At 38.4% G+C, this 23,398-nt stretch overlaps 1 protein-coding gene across 1 annotated transcript in view; it reads left to right on the forward strand.

Moving 5' to 3' along the window:
* Positions 1–23,398, forward strand: part of SPTLC3 (serine palmitoyltransferase long chain base subunit 3) — a 168,182-nt gene that overhangs the window by 125,814 nt on the left and 18,970 nt on the right. Inside the window, exon 9 of the mRNA XM_056121968.1 lies at positions 2,575–2,701. Within this exon, the coding sequence (XP_055977943.1) occupies positions 2,575–2,701 (127 nt within the window). The remainder of the gene's footprint in view (positions 1–2,574; positions 2,702–23,398) is intronic.

The raw sequence follows: 23,398 nt of genomic DNA on the forward strand, positions 1-23,398 counted from the left end.
ATTTGCTATCCTATGTTCCATATGAAAAGAAAAGGAATATCTATTTCACAGTTACTACAATGTTTAAAGGAGTCAATGTAGGTCTAGTGGACAAGAGCTCATTCTTTGTATGTAGGCGTCCTGGATTCACACCCCAACACAAGATTTGCTGACACCATCAGAAATAACCCCTGAACATTGCAGGTCATGGTCTCCCCATAGGAAAGTTATTTTAAATGCCTATGTTTTTTTCTTCTCCGTATCTATTCAAGTCTACCCATTCTTCAAGGTCAAATCACATTTATTTATTTTTTTGTTTTGGGTGGGTCACACCTGGCAGTGCTGACAGCTTATTCCTGATTCTGTATTCAGGGAACCATAAGGGGTTTCAGGGATAGAACCCTGGTCAGCTGTATGCAAGGCAAGCACCTCGCCAATTATGCCAATTATTCTATCTCTCTGCTCCCTCAAATCATTTCTTGAAACAAACTTTTCCTAACTAGACTAATGTTAGACCCCATCATTTAGTTTATTTTCTCCCATCCATTCTCTTTGGTGACTTCCTTAGTATCCTTTTGGAAGGCACCAGCTCTCAACAGAGAGAGATTCCATTGCTGATAACCTAAGAAGATTGAATATAAGGATGTCTGACTGCTGGAAAATATACTCTTTCTCATTGAGACACTCTCAATCTTCCATAATGAAGCTCCTAAATGCCATATGACCTAAAGTCAGGCTAACACCAAGCATAAACTCTTCAAATATGACTGCATATGGACTCCTTGTCCAGCTATTTCTATGGAATTTTCTAATATAGTAACTCAGAAACTTAATTGTAATTATTTAAGTGGATAATAGATATGGTAGATTAGCCTTAGAGCCCCTTTCTAGCCCCCTCTCTTCAGGGTTTCCCACACTAAAAACATAATCCAAAGCAAGTCCTTGGTAAAACTTGCTGGAGTAAAGGTAGGAGGTAGAAAGATAGAAGAAGAGAAGGGGAAGAAAACAGGTAGTGAGAAAATGGAAGGAAGGAAGGAAGGAAGGAAGGAAGGAAGGAAGGAAGGAAGGAAGGAAGGAAGGAAGGGAGGGAGGGAGGGAGGGAGGGAGGGAGGGAGAGGAGAATCTGAAAATCTGAAAGGAATGGGGGATAAAGTAAATCAGAGTAGAAGGCAAGAGAAAGAAGGGGACTAAAAGTACAAAAGGAATGAGCAGTGCAAAATGATAGATGAGATAAAGGAAGTCAGAAACAAGGATGAGTAGAAGAGGGTAATTCAAACACAGACTTATGAAAGGAGCAAGAGATACAGAGCTTCTCCATGAGCCAGGTAGAGATGCCTGACAGTGAGGCAGATGGCACGCTGAGTTTAAGATTGATGTTAAAGATCTTCTGAATATATCCCAGGAGAAGTAGAAACATAAAGATTTGGGCCCAGTTCCAGACTTGGAGTGGACATGGTCAATGAAAGGGAAATTCAGAGAATATGGACTTACCCAAAGAACAGGATCTCTTTCCAAGAACCTCTCCCAGTTTACCTTCATGAAGCAAGTTTTAAAGATGAATCAGAGGTATCTTAAACTACTCTGACAAATTAGAAAATAAATGTGACTTCCCCTTTATAGATCCCACTTCTAATTCTGAAGGTTGTAATCACATCATTAGCTTTTCTGCTGCATATGCCAAAGGCCCCAAACCATGAGCCAAGGACAAGTGATCCAATACATGGTCTGCCCAGTCAGAGCTGCACACTTCCAGATGCCAACTCTGAGTATCTCCTCCCCACCATAGTATCAAGTTACTGGTCCTTTTTAGGTTCTCTCTAGGCTTACCTGTGCCTGAATTTGGTCTCAGAGGCCAGACTTGCAAGTAGAGAATCATCCCTACCACTGAAGACCAACTTTCTATTTCAGGTTGACACTACAGTGTTGCATTAAAGTTCCAATTGCTCTCTGCTGCCCAAGGGTAACTAGACGTTACCTGATCCTCCCCTATACCCTGATTTAATTTCTCAGATCACTATTCTGCCATTCACTTCCCCAACTTTTGTCCTCCTTATCTGTCTTTATGCTCCAATGTTTAACTGCAATTTTCCACAAGAGTTTTCCCTATCTACCCTAGCTGGTAATAATACTTGTTTCTCCTGCTGCTTTGTACTCTGTTGCACAGTTTGGTTTGCATGTCTCTAACTTTTCCTATCACTATTGTTCCTTGGATACAAACTAATGTAATTGTTCAAGAGCATAATTATCATCCTGTAGTCTTTAGACGACCCTAAATAGTAAGCCAGTGCTCATACTTGCTTGGTATTTGTTATTCTGCACTGGCTTGGTGAATCATTTTTTTCTTTGCACTCTGTTTTGCCTTGCAGACCTCAACATCAAATTTTTAGCATCACACTTTTTGTATATCTTAGGGGGATATCTGAGTAAGACATAAGAAGAAATTGGGAAAAAGAATTTTGGTGCTTGCCTTCAAAACTCAGGACATATTGTAAAATCAAATGGCTTGAGCTATGCTGGATGGGGAGGGGGAAAGTGTGAATCTCACGCCTAACACTGAGCTCTATTTGTCTTCTTTTTGTTTCTCTTCCTTTAAAGGAACTTGTGGACTATTTACGAGTCCACTCACATAGTGCTGTTTATGCTACATCCATGAGCCCCCCAGTGGCAGAACAAATAATCAGGTCCATAAAATTAATCATGGGACTGGATGGAACCACAAAAGGTAAGAAGGTCTGAAGTGACTACATTTCTATGAACTCCTATTCTTACATGCCTCACTGTCTCCTTTTCTGCAAATCTGTACCTTATTTTTAATCCAATCAATATGCTACAGATCAACTACTACCAACACACACACACACACACACACACACACATCCCAACACCATGTTTTTGTTAAAGCAAAGGAAAAGTTTATTGTATTGCTGTTGCTGTTGTTGGTAACAGGTGGTGTGAGTACAATAAGGAGTTAGTGTGTCTTGTTTATTGTTTGTTTATTTCTTTGTTTTTCTTTGCTTACTTTTCTATTGCCAGGGATTAAATCCAGGGCCTTATACATTTAAGGCATCAACTTTATACTAAGGAACATCCTGGTCTCAGTAAAACTTTGCAACTCACTTTGTAATGTAATCATCAAATTTTGATAATTTTGTACATGTGATTGAATAAAACATAGTTTAAACATAGTCGTGTTTAAGCAAAACAATGATGTTGTAGATTGTCCATGTTTGCCTGGGGACAATTGTAGTATTTCCATATAAACAAGATAGTCAATTTATTACTTTCCTTTTCATTCTTCATTTTATTCATGTTTAATTTTTGTTGTCAGCCATAAGTTTGGGTGAGGGAATCTATACATGGTTACTTGAGTATGTAAAGGCAAAAATGTATATAGTGATAGTAGTGTTCCTACAATTTCTTTCATATTGTGTGCCTACAGTCAAAATATTCAATTTTTTAACCCAAACAAATATTACCTTGGATTATTTTTAAAAAATAATTTCATTTGAGCCTCTTAGCACTTTCCTCCTGTCTTATCACAGTGGGAACAGAGTGATAAATAAGGCAGTTCTTGCTGCCAGGCAATCTGATGAGTGCATTTATGGAAGTAGCAAATTATCCAGGTCCCAAAAGTGACTGCTAAGTTATCTAAGCCATGTGCACCACCAGATCTCCCAACTGATGTGTAGTATTACATTATTTAGTGTAGCCTTCCAAGCCAACTATTTCAGTGGACGTAGGGAGAGATCCATCATTTTTCAATTTTGTTAAGGCAACGGGCTGTTTTCTTTATATAAAAATGTCATCCTGAACCAAAACCTTTTCTATAAAACTATTTAGAAAAGGTCTGTGTTGGTTGTAATATCTCTACCTCTTTCTATCCTGGTGGCCTTTCAGGCTTTTCCTCTGAACTCCACTGGGAACTGATTTGAAAACCCCAAAGATTGAACTGTATTTTCCATAGAAACAGGAACATGGATAGTAGAAAGACTTGCTTCCTCCTTATGAAATATAGTAATTGATTTATAAAGTCTCTCTCAGTCTTATTTTTTGAATTTTATGGTTCTGTCTATTGTTGAATTGTCTGCATGAAAAGCAAATAAAAATCCAGTCTACGAGTTCTACATGGCATAAAGGTTAAGGGCATAGACTGAAAGTGGCCATCTGGTTTTGACTAATCTACTTGCTGTGTGACCTTACAAAAGTGATTTAACTTACCATTTCAATACTGAAGAAGTTGTTTCAGATCTTCCAGTTATCAAAATGAGAAAGTAAATTCATGTGTTAAGTTTTTATTAGAATTACATACATTAAGACATATAAAATGCCAATAAAAAGAGTGCAAATAAAAAGGCTATACCTAAAATAATTATGTAGTAAGTATTTTACAGTTACTTGCTATTACTGCTATTTGCTGTTATTCCTGAGATTTTTTAAGAGGTATTTCTCAGATAAATACTATTTAAATAGACAAGCTTTCTATGATGGAATTAAGCCTAGATGTCTTCTAAGACTCTAGATAAATCAAGATAATATAAATTATTCCAATATTACCAAAATAAAAAAGGAAGGGAGGCAAAGAGGGAAGGAAGGAAAGAAGGAAGGAAGGGAGGGAGGGAGGGAGGGAGGGAGGGAGGGAGGGAGGGAAAGAGGGAAAGAGGGAGAAAGGGAAGGAAAGGAGGGATGGAAGAAGGAAGGAAGGAAGGAAGGAAGGAAGGAAGGAAGGAAGGAAGGAAGGAAGGAAGGAGGGAGGGAGGGAGGGAGGGAGGGAGGGAGGGAGGGAGGAAGGAAGGAAGGAAGGAAAACATGAGAATGTCAGTGACTTTTCTTTTCACTGGAGACTTGGGGAGTTAACCACATGTTTTCTGTGGTCACTAAGGATGAAAACAGAACAGGTTGAAACGGACACTTTTTAAGTTACAGACTGTTGTCCAAAATAGTCACATGGCTATACCACAAAATTACTGGGGAAGAGAAAAAGTAAGAATGTAGATATGATTTATTAATAGGCAAGTATTTTTCAGCCATTAAAACTGTAGCTAGAAAGAGTTGTATCCATTTTCATATGAACTAGATGAAAACAAACAAAGTCAGCATAGAACTATGGCTTCTCATGAAGCCATACTAATGATCTTGAATGGCATGCATTTCTTAATAACAAAGAACCATTAAAGACTTAAAATAAAATATAAGATAAATGCATTTTTTCACAATGACCAGAATTCTCTTTTAATTTATTTTAAAGAAAAATAACTAGAAAAATATAATTGTGAAAGAGCCTCTCTTTCAATACAAATTATTAATTTCTTAAATCCATTAGTATACACATGGTCCAAAATCTGTTGATTTTTATGTGACAAACCTCAATAATTTTATTCTGTCTTCTGGATTGCTTCATCACTTCATCTGAGACAAAACTCACTTTATTTGATCACAGATGAAGATCTGAAAATTACAGAAAGATATTTAAGATTTAAAGATCCTGTGCTTTCTACTTCAGTAGTCATCTAGCAGCAATTTTCACTCTGTAAGTGTAGGTGGAAGAGATTTTACTTGTTGCTCTCTCGACCTTATAATTAAGGAATTCTTTAGTTATTATTTTAACATCCTACTTAAAATTCCCCACTTTATTTTTCTTGATATTTTAAGAGAAGTAAATTTAAAATTGTAGAGAAGGCTAGGTATACAGACTGCTTTTAGAGACCCAACACAGAAGAATGACAAAGAAAGATAGGACGGCTTCTTTTCAAAGAAAAAAATAAAGGAAAGTAGTACACAAAAATTGACAGACTCATCAGCCAAGTTTCAGATGGTTCTGCCTAACTCCTCTTTTGAAGAATTTAAAGGCACACAGTGACTCTTCATGGTGGTTGCATTTGCAACAACGCCTGCTTTAAATAAAATGAATAAGACAGGTTAGGAATATTGCACTAACTCATCCCTTATTCTGAGATAAACTGATTCTAGGGTTAGAGTTGACCAAAGCTCAAAGGAATACACTCTTTTATGCCAGAACTGCCTAACAGGATCTGAGAAAGAGTGTCCAGCTCCAAGCCTTCAACTTCAGCTCACTACATTGCAACTGTGATCCGAGCCTTGAAAGGCTTTGTTTGGGGTTGAGTTTAGGGAACGGTTGGCCAGATCTGTTCCTTGATGAATGTCTTCACTTTAATCTGCAATGCAAAGCCATAGGCTTCAAAGAGAGGCAAGCTACAGGAATAAGGTCAGTGTTCCTTTGAAGCCAAGGTTCAAAGATGAAATAGCAATCCCAGCGAAATGACAGTGTTTATGCACAGCCACCTTCGCTCTGCAGCCAGGCTGCTCGTGGGGTTAATGCACACAGGCTGAGGGGCTGCCGGCCGTGTATGCATTCCACATGCATCGATGTCCTTTTAATCTCCTGCCCTGTCACTCCATGCGGCACAAGGAGCCCAAAGTGGAGATTTGATTTCTTGATCCTAATGGATATTGGGTGGTCCACCAGCCAAACCAATGCAGTAAGCCCCTTAAGGGCAAGAAATCTGTCTTGAATTAATTTTGTGTTCCTCTGAGTGTCAAACCCAGTGCTCAACATAATAAATATGTCATGACTCAACTTCCATCCTGCCAGCCTACTTGAATTCAGGTTACTGTTTATGCAAAACAACAACGAGGGGATGTTTATGTCATAAGACTGGAAGCTGGGAATCAGTTCCACACTAGTTGTGGCAGTTGAAGGAACTGCTCAGTTATTGGAGGGTTTCTCTGTAATTGACATCACTTTTGAGGAGCTCCAGAAAGATTGCAGTTCAATCTGTTCCTTCATCTAAATGTGCCACAGGGAGCCTCAGGAGTGTAATCCCTAAACCACACCAAGGACCCTTCAGAAGAAATGATAACCATTGTCTTTACATAAATTTTTGATGCATAATTTTCAATTCATCGTCAACATTCTCTTTAAACTCCCAAAATTGACCATACCTCTCTCTCTCTCTCTCTCTCTCTCTCTCTCTCTCTTTCTCTCTCCCTCCTTCTCTCTCTCCCTCCCTCTTTCTCTCCCTCCCTCTCTCCCTCCCCATCTCTCTCCCTACCCCCTCTCTCTCTCCCTATTTTCCTCAAATTTGGATGATGGATAACTTTTTCTTCCTATGAACATAATACCCAGTGTATGTACCTATGTTCAGACTGAAAAGGACCCAGATCCCACATGGTCCCTGGTACCATGACTGGCAGGTTGCTTATCGTCTCTTTTAAAACAAAATAATATTTTTAAACTCTGTTTTTATTTTTCAGCCACACTCATAACAGAGATCAGGCCTTACTCCTCACTCTGAACTCAGGAATCACTCCTTGTAAGGTTCAGGGGACTATATGCGATGTGGAGATTAAATCCAGGTTGATTACATGCAAAGCACGTGGCATACCTTCTGTATTATCACTCAGGCCTCAATAATATATTTCTAGGCACTGTGATTTATAATACTATTAGTGATTATGTTTCATTCATACAGCATTCCAATACCACAGTCTCCACCAAAGTATCCCTGTTTCATCATTGTGAATGGGGTGAATGGTGGTTATAGGGATAATTATATTATATACTATGGTTCATGTACTAATACATGATGCTTTATGTGTATGAAAATACTTATTGAACATTTCATAAAAATTAAAAGTTACATTAGTGGGCCTGCTCAAGAAAATCGATGAACAATGGGAGGACAGTGACAGTGACAGTCATTTTAACTCACTTGCTTTCTCCCCTTCCTTCTCCAATGTTGCAATAGTGTTTAACCCGTTTTGTAGTCCTTCTCTTCTCATGAACCTCACACCTTCATCATTACATGCTTTAGCACTTCCTTTGACGGTATCCAGAAACTGATCACTGCTCACCACTCTACCGTGATCTCTGTCAGCTCTCTCTTACTAAAATAACCTGTCCTATGTTCTCCCCATTTCTTTTCCTAACTTCATATGACTTGTTCTTCATCTAGAAGCTAAAATCTCCCTTGAAAAATACTTAACTCAGAGCACTGCTTCACTCATCAATTTTCATTTCTTCTCAGGTTACTCATTGTAAAATCCAATTAGAGTTTTCAAGGCTTGGAGAAGATTTCCATTTTTCCACCACCTTTTCCTTTGCTTGATGCACTCTGAGGATCTAGTAGTCTTACTTTTCCTAGAACACAAGGAAGAGATCCTGCAGAAATATTTTAATTTTTTGGTCTCTATAGTATTCTAAGAAATATCTTCATGATATATTTCCTCACATGTTTGCTCAAAATCAGCCTTAAAATTTCAAAAATCAGAGACATATGACATTCTCTGATTAAGCCCACTGGCATCTTCTTACCTATCCTGTATACCATGTCACTTTAACAATCACAATAGGCTAATTTCTTATTATAAAAACCCTGAATAAATAGATACAAACTCAGTTATTGTTCAAGAAATTTTAGGCAACTCTAGGAGAAAATTAAAATGAGAAATTTTGTCAAAGTTCTCATAAAATGATATGCTAAGCCCTAATTCTGCCTCTGCCATTAATAGACATGCAGATGAAATGTCTATCCTGGGACCTCTTTTTATTAAAAGATGCAAGTAGAATCTGGGTATAGTTAATACTAGCCATCACAGTGACTGAACCTACTCTATTTTGGAACATTTGATGACTTTTGTATAATTCTCTCATTATATTTCAACACTAATTATAATGATTCTTATGTCTGAAAAAGTTGGCCATGTGTCCCTAGTGTTTCAACGGCATGAATTGATTGTAGTGTTTAAAGGGAGAAAGAAAATGAGTGTAAAGCCTCTTACAGAGGGGTTCAGTCCCTGGACTAGCATCATCATGTCAAGGGGAGCTTATAAGAAAAACAGCAAGCATTTCTGAACAAGAAGTCCCTGGGGTGAGGGCAGCAATTTTGAGTTGTACTATCTCTCAGGGTGATCCTACTCTGGATTTCATTTTGAGAAATATGTTTCTATAAGCAGCAGATGAAATAGATGAGGGAAGTTTTTGTAAAGGAAAAGTGAAAGAACAGAGGATGGGAATCTGGCAAAGTCAGACAGGGCCATAATACATAGTAGAATAAAGAGGAAGAACAGACAAAAATAAGAGAAAAGAAACACATAAAATACCTTCCCATTTATTTCTTTAAAGCCCTGTGATTTATCAGCTCTGTTCATTCAGTGAAGGCAGCACCTCATCTGTTCCTCCCCAGTGCCTGTGACCACATTAATATCAGCAAAAGCAAAGAACTTTATGCCTTGACGAAGTGAGTGTGTCTCACATGAAGCTTTCCCTTAGAACAGTACTTTCACAAAACTTTTTGAAGTGTGTAAAGCCATCAGGCTTTGGGGCTGGAGTGATAGCACAGTGGGTAGGGCGCTTGCCTTGCACGCAGCCGGCCTGGACCAAAGCTGATTGGATTCCTCCTTTCCATCTAGAAGAGCCCAGCAAGCTACCGAGAGTATCCCGCCCACACTACAAAGCCTGGAAAGCTCCCCGTGGCATATTCGATATGCCAAACACAGTAACAAGTCTCACAATTTGTTGTTAGACATTACTAGTGCCCTCTCGAGCAAATTGATAAACAACGGGAGGACAGTGCTATACAGTGCTATATACAGTAAAGTCATCAAAAGTTCATAGTCATGTTGATTTTATAATTTGATCTGATCTGAGGCATCTGGCAGAAAAATACTGCAATTTCTCGAGTAACTTGTACTTTCAGGATATTATTAACATTATTAATGTTACTACATTATTAAAAATAATCAATTAAATGTTAATCCTTTTAGCACATTCTAGTAGATGCAATCACTTTAGTAAGAAAGGTGATTCCATTAGGCCACACTTCTAAATTTAGGCTATATGGCCTGTGCACATGCTGTGCATGCAAGAGGCCTGGGTTCTATCTCCATCACTACCTACTTCCCAAGCACCATTGGAAGGTATTCTTGAGCATAGAGCCAGGTGTGCCCCATAAAAAAATAAAAGTAGGTTATAACAAAATGTTTCCTATTCATAATTTAGGAAAACTTTATTTCCTGTAATTATATAGTCAGCTTGATTTTCTACTATAATTTATACTCTCTTAATGATTCATTGATTTTTTTTTTTGCTGTGATAATTACAATTTTTCTTTGTTTCTGAGCCACACTCAGTGGTACTCAGGCCTTACTCCTAGCTCTCTGTTCAGGAATCATTCCTGATGGACTCAGGAAACCATATAAAATGCCAGGAATGGAACCTGGTCAGTCACATGCAAGGCAAGTGCTCTACTAACTATACTAGCACTCTGGACCCAGTGGTTATAATTTAATGACATGGTGTCAAAATGACATTGTCAACTTTCGAAAAGAAAAAAATTGATCTGTTCAATCTGACAGGTCTATGGAATATAACATCCTAATTTTCTTGTTATGTTTGCAATTTCTTAGCAGGATATGTAGTTTGCCTGCTTTTGAAGCATTTTCTAGTCTCCTTATTTATGTGAAAGTTTTAGATCTGTGGTCTTGTTTAAGTGGAGATCATACATTTTAGAATTTTTGTTACAGAATTTAATCAGAGTCAGATATCATTTTCAAACAATTGGAAATTCTGTGTACAGACCAGTACTTGCATCACTCCCTTGACTAACGGTCCTTGTTTCACAGAAGTAACTCTAAGAAAAACCATAATGTCTGTGATTTCATCAGCCTCCTCCCTGAAGAGAAGAACTTCGGTGCTAAGATAGCAGGATATTTAATATTTTAATCAATTTTATGATTAACAAAGTTTTCTTTTGCTGTAATATTTAAAAATATATATTTTTTATAATTCAGTGGTCAATAGTATTTACCTAGATAGGAAAACACTAGTGGAAATTTACTCACTAGCAAAAAATAAAATCAGAAATCTAATTCTTAGTTTTTAATGTCCAATTTCAGTAAAATATACCATCATTGCTTACAAAATTTCTTCTGATTAACCAATATAGTTACCAAAAAATATAATTCATATTTGTCTCTCTTTACTTTTAAACACAAGGAGTTTCTTAGTAGCAATCTGTGTTTGTAGGAATGGAGCCTGGAATGGTGAGGGGCGGATATCTAAAAATACTGTGGAAGTAGAAAAAAGCAAAAGATGGTATTAAGACAAAATCATGAATTGCATTCTTCCCAGAAATAAAGTAAGTAATGGTATACAAAATCCTCAAGAAACATAAGAGTTTGACAGGATGTAACAACCAATGGCATACTTTAATTTTTAATTTAAGATTTTGGGGCCATAGAGTCATAGCTCACTTGGCAAAATGCTTGCTTTGATACAGGAGGCCTGGTTTAATATTCAGCACATCATTGTTTCCTGATCACTTCTGGGCATGTTCATTAATTTAAAAATTAATCAAGCATATTTTCTGAATGTAGAACACTAAAATTATTGCTATAATGAAAGAACACATATAGTTACAGTATTACCGGCATTTTTGTTCTATCATTTTAATATTACCAATCAAACAGATATGATTAAGTAACTCAAATTTTTATTGCCAATATAAGGAAAATCCTTAAGAAACCTCAGAGCATAGAAATTCAGGTCTTTGTGATCTTCAGCAATAAGTCAGAGAAATATTTCAGTATCTTTGCAAACCACAATTCCCAAAAGTAGAGAGTAAGAAGGAAATTTTCTGCTATAGAGGCAGGGGCTGGAGTGGGGTGGATGTGGCAGGAGGGATACTGGGGACATTGTTGGTAGAAAATGTGTACTGGTGGAGGGATGGGTGTTTGATCAGTGTATAACTGAAACTCAATCATGAAATCTTCATAACTGTATCCATGTCGATTCATTAAAAAAATAAAAAGTGCTCAGATAGAGAAGGGAGCACCAAATAAAGGGTGTTTGAAGGATCCTCCCAGGAGGGGAGATGCATGTTGAAAAAAAAAAAGAAATACTCACACACCATCCATGGACAATAATAACTGCAAACACACCCAAAAGGAGAGAGAGAACAAAAGAGAATGCCCTGCCACAGAGGCAGGGTGGGATGGGGGTGGGAGGGATATTATCCATGGTGGTGGAAAATGGGCACTGGTGGAGGGATGGGTATTTGATCATTGTATAATCGAAACCCAAGCACAAAAAATTGTAAATCTACAACTGTACCTCATGGTGTTCACTAATAAAAAAAGTAAAAAAAAAAATAAAAAGTGAAAAATAAAAAAAAATTTTTAAAGAAGTCAGAGAAATCTAGAGAAACTTCCTCAAGCAGAGTTTCCTCTTTCCCTTTGGAGAAATCAAAATTGTGATCAACCCAAGATCTTAGAAGGAAGTGTTAAGACAGAGGGCCTCCTGCACTTAACCGTCCCGAGGTTATTTCTTGCATGACTTAGGAAGTATTCAAAACATTCCATTCCTTCTGTGAAAAAGTTGTTACCTTGGCCCTAAAATTCTGCTTGCACATCACATACTCCTTTGGCAGGATTGAGGGAGGAGTTCTTCCAGCAGCCAAAATTGCTCTTCTCTTTTTCTTTGGGTACAGGTCTCTTGGGCTGGAGGGATGGCACAGCAGGTAGGGTGTTTGCTTTGCATGCAGCCGACTCTGGTTAAATTTCTCTGTCCCTCTCAGAGAGCCAGGCAAGCTACCCAGAGTATCCCACCCATCCGGCAGAGCCTGGCGAGCTCCCCGTGACGTATTTTATATGCCAAAAACAGTAACAAGTCTCACAATAGAGAAGCTACTGGTGCCCGCTCGAGCAAATCGATGAACAACAGGAGGACAGTGCTATACGTCTCTGAGATAAAGACTCTCCATTGCCAAATTGAGAAAGTAATGTATTTTAAATTCAAATTTCATTCATTATTATATGATGATAATCCCTTTTCTAAGACTAAACTGAGTTTTCTGTCCTTTATTGAAAAGTGCTTGATTCTGTTCATTGAGAACATCTTTTCTTTTGCAATTTTTGTTTGTTTTGTGAGCCACAGTCAGCAGTACTAGGGAGCGACCCCAAACTCCCTTCTTGAGAGACTGTTTTTCAGTGTTTAGAGGACCCCACAGTGCTAAAATTCAAATTCAGGGCTCCTTCATGCAAAACATGTGTTCTGGATCTTTGCGTTATTACCTGGTTCCCTATCATCATTATGTGCAAAAAGGATCAAGAATGAAAATGGAGCAAATATTCTTCTGTTAGTTGAAGAAGTTTAAATTATGTTAAAAGCACAGATAAGTCCAAAATTATTGCTGATAAAATTTTTCTCAGCCTCTCACCTAAACAAAGAAACAATCTCATATCTTTTAAAAGCAGAGAGGGGCTGGAGCGATAGTACAGTGGGAAGGGCAATTGCTCTGCATGCATCTGAATTCCCAGCATCCCATATGGTCCCCCAAACACCACCAGGACTAATTCCTGAGTGCATGAGCCAGGAATAACCCCTGTGCATCACCGGGTGTGACCAAAAAAAAGCAAAAAAAAAAAAAAAAAAGAAAAGAAAACGAGAAATATACTTACTGCTGTCTCTGATTTTCCTGATTTTATTTCACTGCTTTCTTTCATTTTTGAGCCCCCAACCACCACATAGGAATCCTTGCTGTGGTACATAAATATAAATTAAATCAATCTTCTATTTTCTACTAATCAAGTTTGTTTCTCAGAATAAGCTAAGAACCCAAACTCATGGTCCAGATGAAATTTAGACTCAAAGAGCTTGGAATGGGGGTTCAAACTGAAATGACCCTTTTAGCTTCTCTTACCAACTCATAAGGAACTTCTCTGGCCCTCCTTTCTAAAGTATTACTCTCTCCCTTCTGGCTTATGCAGTCCAGTTCCTCATTTTACATCACTTTTTTAAGAGCAATAATTGTCTGAAAATAAGTACTAATTTCTTTGGTTTATGTCTGTAAGGTTCTAAAGAATACAAGTGACACAAGTGCAGGGACTCTGCATCTACCTCGAGCAGTGTATGTTTGCTGAATGAACAACCCAATTCAGTATGAGCTTTCTCTGTCTCCCATCAACAATTCACCTGGTTGGGTGTGGTGATTGAGTTCTATACATAGGAAACTATAATTAACAATATTGTAAATCACAGAAATTCAATTTTTTAAAAAGATAAAAAAAATCTTACCAGGCACTTGCACCTCTATTATTCATGTTGATAGCATTTTCTTTACCTGAAGGCCCTCAGATCTCTTTACAAACTACTAGGCCTATTATTTGTGTCTTGAACTCCTGTTCATACCTCTAAACTCTGTCTTCTTAGCTGTCATCAGAAAGTAATCTTTTCCTCTTCAATTCATACAATTGTTGCTCTTATTATGTTAATATACTTCAAAACCCAGTTACCCTCAAAATAGGTAGTGATTAGTTAATTAATTATTCCTTAAACATCAAAAATGTGATGAAATGAATACTGAATGACTGAATTTGTGGCATAGCAGATTTCCTGGACAAGGCTTGCAACTTAATCACCGTCTAGAAACAATTACAGTATTATTTCTTAAGAGGCTACCTATGGAATTATTTTGGTTCAACTACTGGAATTATAATCATTTCCTTGGTGGGTACATGCCTAGACCAAAATCCAGAGTTCCTTTTCTATTATTTTGATAAATGAATGGTTTTATATTACATATATTAAAGCTTTGTCTAGACACCATCTAATATAGAGGTGAGTAAGCTGGATAATTCAAGCCAATGCTACCGAAATAGCAGAAGTAAAAATGAAGTTTTTCCTTTAATTATCCAAGCAGTTAACTGAGTCCCTCACTTAAGGTTTTTTTATGGAGGCACCATCCAAAGTTCAAAAGAGCATTTGACTTTTTTTATACACAATAATCAGCAAGAACCAGCCATCAGCTAATCCTTTCTGTATGGGTTGAGGTTCACTTGTAAAATAGAGAAGAGAATGTTGATTCTTAAGCATCCAAAATGGAATTTTCCATTATGCATGCTGAAGAGAACCTCCTTCCCAATCCCCATTTAATGATGATTTGCAACTGAAATCTTTTTTAGTCAAGAAACCTCATGTTTTCATGACATTACTTGGTGACTGGTAAGACACTAAAATTTCTAAAGAATTAGTTTCTCTTCACATCAATGACAAGCTAAAGGATGTCAGGATTTTGAATCATTGAAAGTTTAGTATTAGTTTTGTCACTGTCACTATCCTCCTGTTGTTCATTGATTTGCTCGAGAGGGCCCAGTAACGTCTCCATTGGAGACTTTGTTGTTACTGTGTTTGGCATATCGAATACATCACGGGTAGCTTGCCAGGCTCTGCCCTGCAGGCGAGATACTCTCGGTAGCTTGCCAGCTCTCCGAGAGGGGCAGAGGAATTGAACTTGGGTCGGCCATGTTGGCTGCGTGCAAGCAAATGCCCTACCGCTGCGTTGTCGCTCTAACCCATTAGTATTAGTTAAAGTAAATTAGTTGTTGTGACAGACAAATTGCAGCATCTCATTAGCTTCACACACTCAAAATTTATTTTGGGCTAACCTAACATCCCAAATGGGTCTTCCTGTTGAGAAAGTAGTTCTCTTTCCAGAAACCCAGTCTCCTTCCATCTTGTGACTTTACCAGCTTCAGTATCTGACTTCCTAAGTTGCCACTAAAGGGGTGAAGAGCACAGAAGTTTATGCATGTGTTGCTTTCATGAGACAAATCAGCAAAGATACATTCTTGTACATATTCCATAGGCCATAACTCAGTCACAGTCACATGAACTTCCCCAGCCACAAAGAAGTCTAAAATATGACATTAACTACGTCAGAAAAAGAAATGAGTTTGGTGAGAACTAGCCAGTCTTTGTTGCAGTTCTTATCCAGAACATTTTATTTTTCTAACTTTCTAAAGGAAATATACAGCAGAAAAACATCGCATAATTTAATCAGTTTCCCAGCGTTCCCTGATCAGCTTAGTAAATAAATTATTGTCCTGGAAAGGAATAATAGTAGCTACTATAGATGAATCTCTTTTCCTATAATAGCTACTCTTGAAGCTCTAGTCTTGCTTTTATTTTAAATGTTTCTACTTACTTTTCTTAAAACTTAGAAACAGACCATGGCAGTTATTAAATTCACTCTCATTATTATGTTGCTAACTTCCTATTACAGTCATTATACTTGAAGTAGAAAATGGGCCCTGGGCATAATTTTCCCCAGAATAAGTCAATATGACATGAAACTGAAACAACTCAGATATGCAGGATCTTTGGAAAGGAAGGGAAAATATGATAAGACATAAAACTAAATAGCATTACTATCAGAAAATCGCTAAGTGCAATTTAAAACATACTATTTTAAAGACACATTTAGGCTAGGTATCTGAATTAAATGACTTTATTTTGAACCATTATCATTCTTATTTAGCCAACCGATGATATTTTGAAAACTAGACTATGGCTGATGTCATTCATATGTAGTATTTAGAGTAACTGGATAAGAAAATGCAATGGTTTAAAGGGGGATGCCTATATCACCCATGGCCCAGATCATAGGGAGGAGAAGAAAAGAAAGAATAAAGCAGGAAGGAAGAAGATGAGAAGCACAGGGAATAGGGAATAAATCTATTCCTATTCTGTATAAATAGATTTATGTACATCGATGGCATAAAGGAATGACAGAGTTAAATATCTAAACCACATAGTCAACAACACTGAAATAATGAGACCCAAACATTAATAACCAAACTTCAAAGGTGCCTATCAAGGGGGGAGGAGATAGGAGAGGGAAACTGGGAACACTGGTGGAGGGAACTTGGCATTGGTGGTGGGATCAGTGATAGAACATTGCATGTAAAAACTCAACTGTGAATAGCTTTGTAATTCATGGTGCTTAAAAAAATAAAATTAGCGAGCAAGGAAGCTAAGAAACTGAACAAATACTGAAAACCATGTCCATCAGTTCCAGCTCTAGACTGGTCATGATAACTTATCACAGAGAAAAAAACTCTGAGTCCAGGTAGGAAAAATAAAACTAGAGACAAATTTGAGTTTATGAAACATTATTCTAGGGTAACAGAGAGGTATCACAGTGGTTAAGAGGTTTTCCTTGCATGCAGCCAACCCAGTTCAATCCTCAACACTTCATAGAGACCTCTTAATACTGCCAGGAGTGATTCCTGGGCACAGAACCAGAAGTAAGCCCTGAGCATTGCGAGGTATGATCCAAAGAGCAAAATCCAAAAAACAAACAAAATATCTTTTTACACATTTCATCAATTTGAGAAACAGCAAGAGCTGAGCATCTCTGTTGTCATGGGCAAGTTCACCCATAGTTAGTTTTGTTACATATCTTAAGTTTGAAATGTTTTTGAAGCCTAAATTTTCTGTTTATATTCAATATTAGAAGGAGGGGCTAGAGCTATAGTACAGAGGGTGGGGTGTTTGCCTTGCACAAAGCCAACCTGGGTTCGATTCCCAGCATCCCATATGGTCCCCTGAGCACCACAAGGAGTAATTCCTGAGTGCAGAGCCAGGAGTGACCCCTGTGCATTGCTGGGTGTGACCAAAAAGTGAAAAAAAAGAAAAATATTAGAAGAAGTAAGATAAGATAGCAAGATATTTCAGGTAACTTTGTAACTTTTGGACTCTTTGATTTTTCTTTTCTTTATATCTGGCGAGGAAACTTAAGAGGAAAACAATAAGACTGAAAATATTATATAGAATAGGTACTACATCCATGTCTCATTTTGAAATTATTATGCATGAATTATTTCATTTATCCAGATCATTGTCACTGTCACTGTCCTCCCATTGTTCATCGATTTGCTCGAGCGGGCCCAGTAATGTCTCCATTGTGACACTTGTTACTGTGTTTGGCATATCGAATACATCACGGGTAGCTTGCCAGGCTTTGCCACGTGGGCGAAATACTCTCGGTAGCTTGCCGGGTTCTCTGAGAGGGGTGGAGGAATCGAACTCAAGTCAGCCATGTCGGCCACATGCAAGGCAAATGCCCTACCCGCTGTGCTATTGCTCCAGTCCATCCAGATCATTTGTGAAGTTTTATTAAAAAATTAGCAGGTGATATATTTGCCCTGCTTCTAACATAACATGAACTTGGAGAAAACGGCACCAGCACTTTCCCAGCTGTGACCTTGGACCTTTGCTCTGGTATCTGGAGCAGGGAACATATATTTTTACACTTGAGTTTGATATATTTTTTTAAAAACCTGGGAAGATTTAAGGTTTCAAGCGAGCAAAGAAAAGAGTACTTTGGGTGACAGCAATTAGCTAGCTCTCCAGAATGGAATTTTTTCTCGCTTTCCTACTATTTATATTTGACATGAGAAGCTTTCACAAACATCACATGATGTTGCTTTTCTTCAAGAGAAGCTGTTGGAGAGCTGCAAACTACAGTTATCCTCCTTTATCACCCAAATTACCTTGTATCTGTTCTGCTGTTGGGTGCTTTTTATTCAGAGTTCCAGACACCAAACAGTTTAGATCCTTTAGGACTGTTCTCAGGGCAGTGTCACTATGATAACTAGACTTGGGGGTTTGTAATGTTCTTCTCACATTTTCAGCATCTACCTCAGTGGAGAGTTTAGTTGAAAACAAAGTTGGCTCTCTACAGTGTCTTTTCTCTTCTGAAATCCAGCAAGGTGGTCTTAGCTTAGTCCTTCCCAAGTCCCTCAATGAAAGCCTAAGGAGTCGACAGAGAATTCCACCCCAAACACACCATTCTGAGGATCGTGGTGTTAGTCTCCTGGCACTGTTAAAGGGGGAAGGAGCTGCTGTTTCCTAAATACATTTGACACTTGGTTACCAGCTGGATTTGCAGAGAGAGGCAAAGAAAGAGACAGAGGGCAGAAAGAACTGCGTTTTCTAAATGGTTTCAGGCCACTGGCATTTCAGCAATGGCTAATACAAAACAGATGGCAGTGCTATGCTCCACCGATTTTCAACTGAGAGGCTGCCTCAGTCCATGATTAATCACCTGTGCTGGGGGCTAAAACAGATCTACCTGGTCCTTTGTGTGTGTAGAAGGAAGGTTGAGGTTGGCAAGTCAAGTGACAGGCCTCTCTCTGCCCTGCTATTGCTTATACATCACTTAGGTTGATGGAATGAGCACAGAATTCGCTGACACACTCCCAGCTAGGAGGAGATTTTTCCTGCTTGAAAAGTGTTCTGCAACCTTCTGTCTTTTTATTTACTTCACCTTAGGAGTTAGCCAAAGATGGGATTTTATGGCAGCTCTGTAAATTCTGTACTTGCTTTGAGGCCTTGAAATTTTCCCTGGCAAGAGTGTAAAGAGAATGTTTGTCCTTTGATGGTCCTGGGGCAAAAGGATTGTGTGACCAACTGCCTTTCCCCTGTCCTACATCCAAAATATCCTTTTACACCATGAGTCCTACTGAAGCTACCAAGTCTTCACTTGGGTTTCCAAGTGTCTGGATTCTGCCACGAGGGTGTTGTGATGTAACACCCAGAGAATTCCGAGATGGACCTGAGCTACTGCGGAGGAAGGAACATGATTCCCGCTGGAGCATCCTAAAAAGTACAGGAGAGTTGCTGTCACACCCTCATCTTTGTTTTTCCCATCACAGGTTCATTTTCAGTGTAGTAGCAACTCCAAATACAGCGAGGGCCATACCCCAGGCCTGCTCTTGTCTGGAGAGGTTTGTGGTTTTAAAAAAATAAATAAATAAATAAAAACCAGCTACCCTACCAGCCACAGCTGGGGAAGATTAAGCAGGTGGACCAGTGCCTGGAGAAGGCCAGCGTGCACTCTGAGCTAGAGAGAATGCACTTGTTTTCTGTTTCTGCATAACAAATTACCACGAACTTAGCAGCTTCAAACAACGCCCATTTATTATCATACCGTCTGCTTGGGTTAGGCTTCTAAGCACAGTATGTCCTCTGCTCAGGTTCTCATGAGGCTGAAACCAAGGTGTCAGCAGCTGCCCTCTTTTCTGGAACTCAGGCTTTCCTGGTTGTGGTAGAACATAGTTCTTTAGTGTTACAGGGCTGATGGCCCTATTTCCTTGCTGTCTGGCTCCTGAGTCCCTTGAGATGGTTTGAATTCCTTGCCACATGGCTTGTTCATCTTAAAGCCAGTGATGGAGAATCTTCTTCAGATTTCTCCTTCAACCTCTGTATTCACAAAGATTCCTGTCTCTTTCTAAATCTCACCTGCTTAGTATAGTCATTGCTCCTATAACTCATTTTACCTTTGTAGAACAGGAGACCTTTATGTAATTTGCTGTGTAGGGGTCAAATATTTCAACTTGAAGACAGAGAATAAAAATTATTTTGATGGGCAATTAATTCTAGAAGGTAATATATTAGAGGACATTTCCCAGGCTGCAAGAGGGAGCTATAAAAACAGTCAGATTGGCTACAAAGGTATCAATGTATTAATGTGGATTCAAGGGCCCAGTCTGAGAGGACAATTTTGAATTAAGTTGATAGAATTTTGATTCCAACGGTTTTCAAGTTTTTTAAACTGTAGAATCTGTTTCACATGAATTAGAAATGGATAATCATTTATAATATATGTAGAGTTATATGTGTGTTTTTAAATGTTACAGCACTCAAGGCTTATTGCATGCAGACTTTCTTTTAAGTGTTTATAATTAATCCAGTGACAGTCTTCAATAGGCATTCCTATTGCCACTATTCCCATTTTATAGGTGTAGTACCTGACTTACAGTAAAATGAAGGAACTTTCTCAATATGGTAACACTACTTCTGAGCCCAAGAAACTAGACACACAGTCCTTGAACACTTGACCTTGATGCTGTAATATAGTGGGGGCTTCTTGTACCCGGGATGGGGGGGTCTCTTTATCTCTCTTTCACTGGAAATTTTCCTCAGTTTCCCCACACACCCTCTCCCTGGGGTTTCTTCAATCTACCCTCCCCAGAAAACATCTTGAAGTCATGTGGCAGCTTCTTCAAATGGGCCATTTGCAGTCACATTCTTTCTCAGAGCCTTCACAAGGGACCCCATCCACCCAGGAACTTTCCTCTGGCACTTCCTTTACGTGCTTGACACAAAATAAGAACAGTTGCTAACACACATCTTCTCATCCCCGCAGATATGGGCTGCCACTCCGCCTTCCCATCTTATTTTGCCAACTCTAGCTTTTCCCTCGGACAAGTCCATGCACTATACAAGCTTCCTCTTCCTCTTCAACCCTCTTGTGTAATTTCCTGCTCATGATGTATCCATGGTTCCCTGTTTCCCACTAAATTCTTCCAATTACTTTTTGTGGGCAAGAGGACCCACACCTGGGGGTACTCTAGAGCCAACCCAACTCCCTGTTCCTGGCAGTGCTTTGGGGAATATGTGATGCCAGAGAGGAAACCTAGGCCTTCTCTAGGCAAAGCATGAGTTCAGCCCCATTAAGCTCTCACTGTGGCCCCTAAACTTCCAATTATTATAGCATTTATAGTAGTTTTTAGCATGTATCAATAGGTCTACATTCATTGATTATTTTCATGATCATAATTTAAACATTCCAGAAGAAGTGAGCTTTTTATTCCCTCAGTGCCTGCATCTACAAACTTACATGCATAGGATGTTAACTTCAGCTCTAGATCTTAACTCCCTTTTGGTGGAGGTGGGAGTACACATCTACTATGAAGACAAGAATTTTTCTGGTCTACAAATTCTTGAAAACAGTAAATGTCTTCAGCTTTAAATCCCCCCCTTCCCGTTCACAAACACAGCACCCAACAGCACAGCAAGAATACTAAATAGCATGTGGTGATTTGAGTAACTTCTCCAAAGTCCTTAAAGCTAAGAGGAGAAACACCTGTCTTTATCTCTATTTAACCAATCTCTACATTAAGGCTCAAGGTGATGCAAGACTTGCTCTTCTTTATAGAAAAAAAAAGAAAGAAACAGATTGAAACTGACACTCAGATCTGTCAACTGAACACAAAGTCCTTTAGACTAAATGACTCCCTGGTCTCTTCAGTTAAGATCAGCCTAATTATATTTGTAAAACCAACAGTCGCAGTATTATCTATGACTTAGAGTGGTGGTTCTTAACTGGATAGTGTATACTGTAGTTGCTCTAGATGCTTTGAAGCCTTTAAGCAGCTCTCAGGGGCTCCAGCAGCCACCCCATCAATCTGGACATTCAGTCAATGCTAGAGCTTGAGAATGTGGTAGGTTTTTGGTCCCATGAAGTCAGGTTATCCAGGAAGTTTTTTCAAAAGATATCACTCATATGGTAGCAGGACCCCTATAAAGGTTACTGTTTATAGTCCTGAAAGTGAAATTCTCAGAAAATTCTGATATGTTCTACTATTTAAGGATTGCTGGTTTTATCATGTAATATGATGCTACATGAATGGAATTAGAGAGTACAATGCTGAGTGAAGTCAGTCAAAAGGACAAGGATAGATACCGAATGATCCTCCACATGCAGGATATAAAAAAAAAAGTAGTAATGGATTAACAAATAGCCAAAAGCAATAGAACCTTGAGATTACCAAGAGAAGGAGTGGGGCAGAAGGAAGTGTGTTGGAGATCCTCTAATAATGATGGAGGGAAGCAGATACTCTAGTGGAAAGTGTAGCATTAAAATATGTATGCATGAAATTTTATCATTAACAGTATTATAAAGCATGCTATCTCAAATGAAAAGAATTTTTTTATTTTTGTAAAATAGTCGATGGTTTTAGGGCCAAAGAATTAGCAAACGGGTAATAGCTGCATCCCTGGTTCAATCCCTGGGACTAGATCTTGTCCACTCCCTTCAAGGTACAATTCAAAGCTCCAAAAACAAACACAAAAGAATTGCTTGTTTTACAGCATTCTCAGAATGCTCCTAAATTCCCAATATAATTCCTTAAATGTGTAAAATTCTATTGTTTGAGACATAATATTTCTACTAAAATGTTAACTGATATCAAATATTATCACTCATTCAGAAAATATTCATGATGCATTACTATATGAAAAGATTGCTATTTCTCTATCTTACTTAACAGTTCATTTTAATCTCTGAAACTTAATCACAATAGACTATTACCTGATATCTGTCCTGTGTGTATTAGGTTATTTCTCTCTCAACAGTCACAGAATTTTTTCTTTTCTACTGCACCTTAGCAACTGGCTGGGCTCCTAAACATAGAAAGTTCAGAGATTTTCATTTGGGAAACGTATGAACTCATGAATCATAGAATTCACACCTCATCAGGAATGAGTTTACCAGCTTCATTCCAAAGAAGAGACTTTGACAGATGCATACGCTTGGCCAATTTCTGGGTCAGCAGGACAACACATTAATAATCTCCTAGCCTCAGTTTCCTCATCTATGAAGGCAGCCCAGAAACACAGTTCTCAGCTCCCAGTTACCTAAATGAGATTCCAGTTCTACCCTAGCATGTATATAAAACTTCTTACTGATTTAAGCAATATGTCGGGATGTAGCGGTAGAGCATCCTCCTGGATCCCTTGAAATCAGACCATGCAGACATTCATCCACCCTTGATG

This window comes from Sorex fumeus, unplaced genomic scaffold (genome assembly GCF_029834395.1).
Source record: "Sorex fumeus unplaced genomic scaffold, SorFum_2.1 ptg000044l, whole genome shotgun sequence".
NCBI classification, from domain to species: Eukaryota; Metazoa; Chordata; class Mammalia; order Eulipotyphla; family Soricidae; genus Sorex; species Sorex fumeus.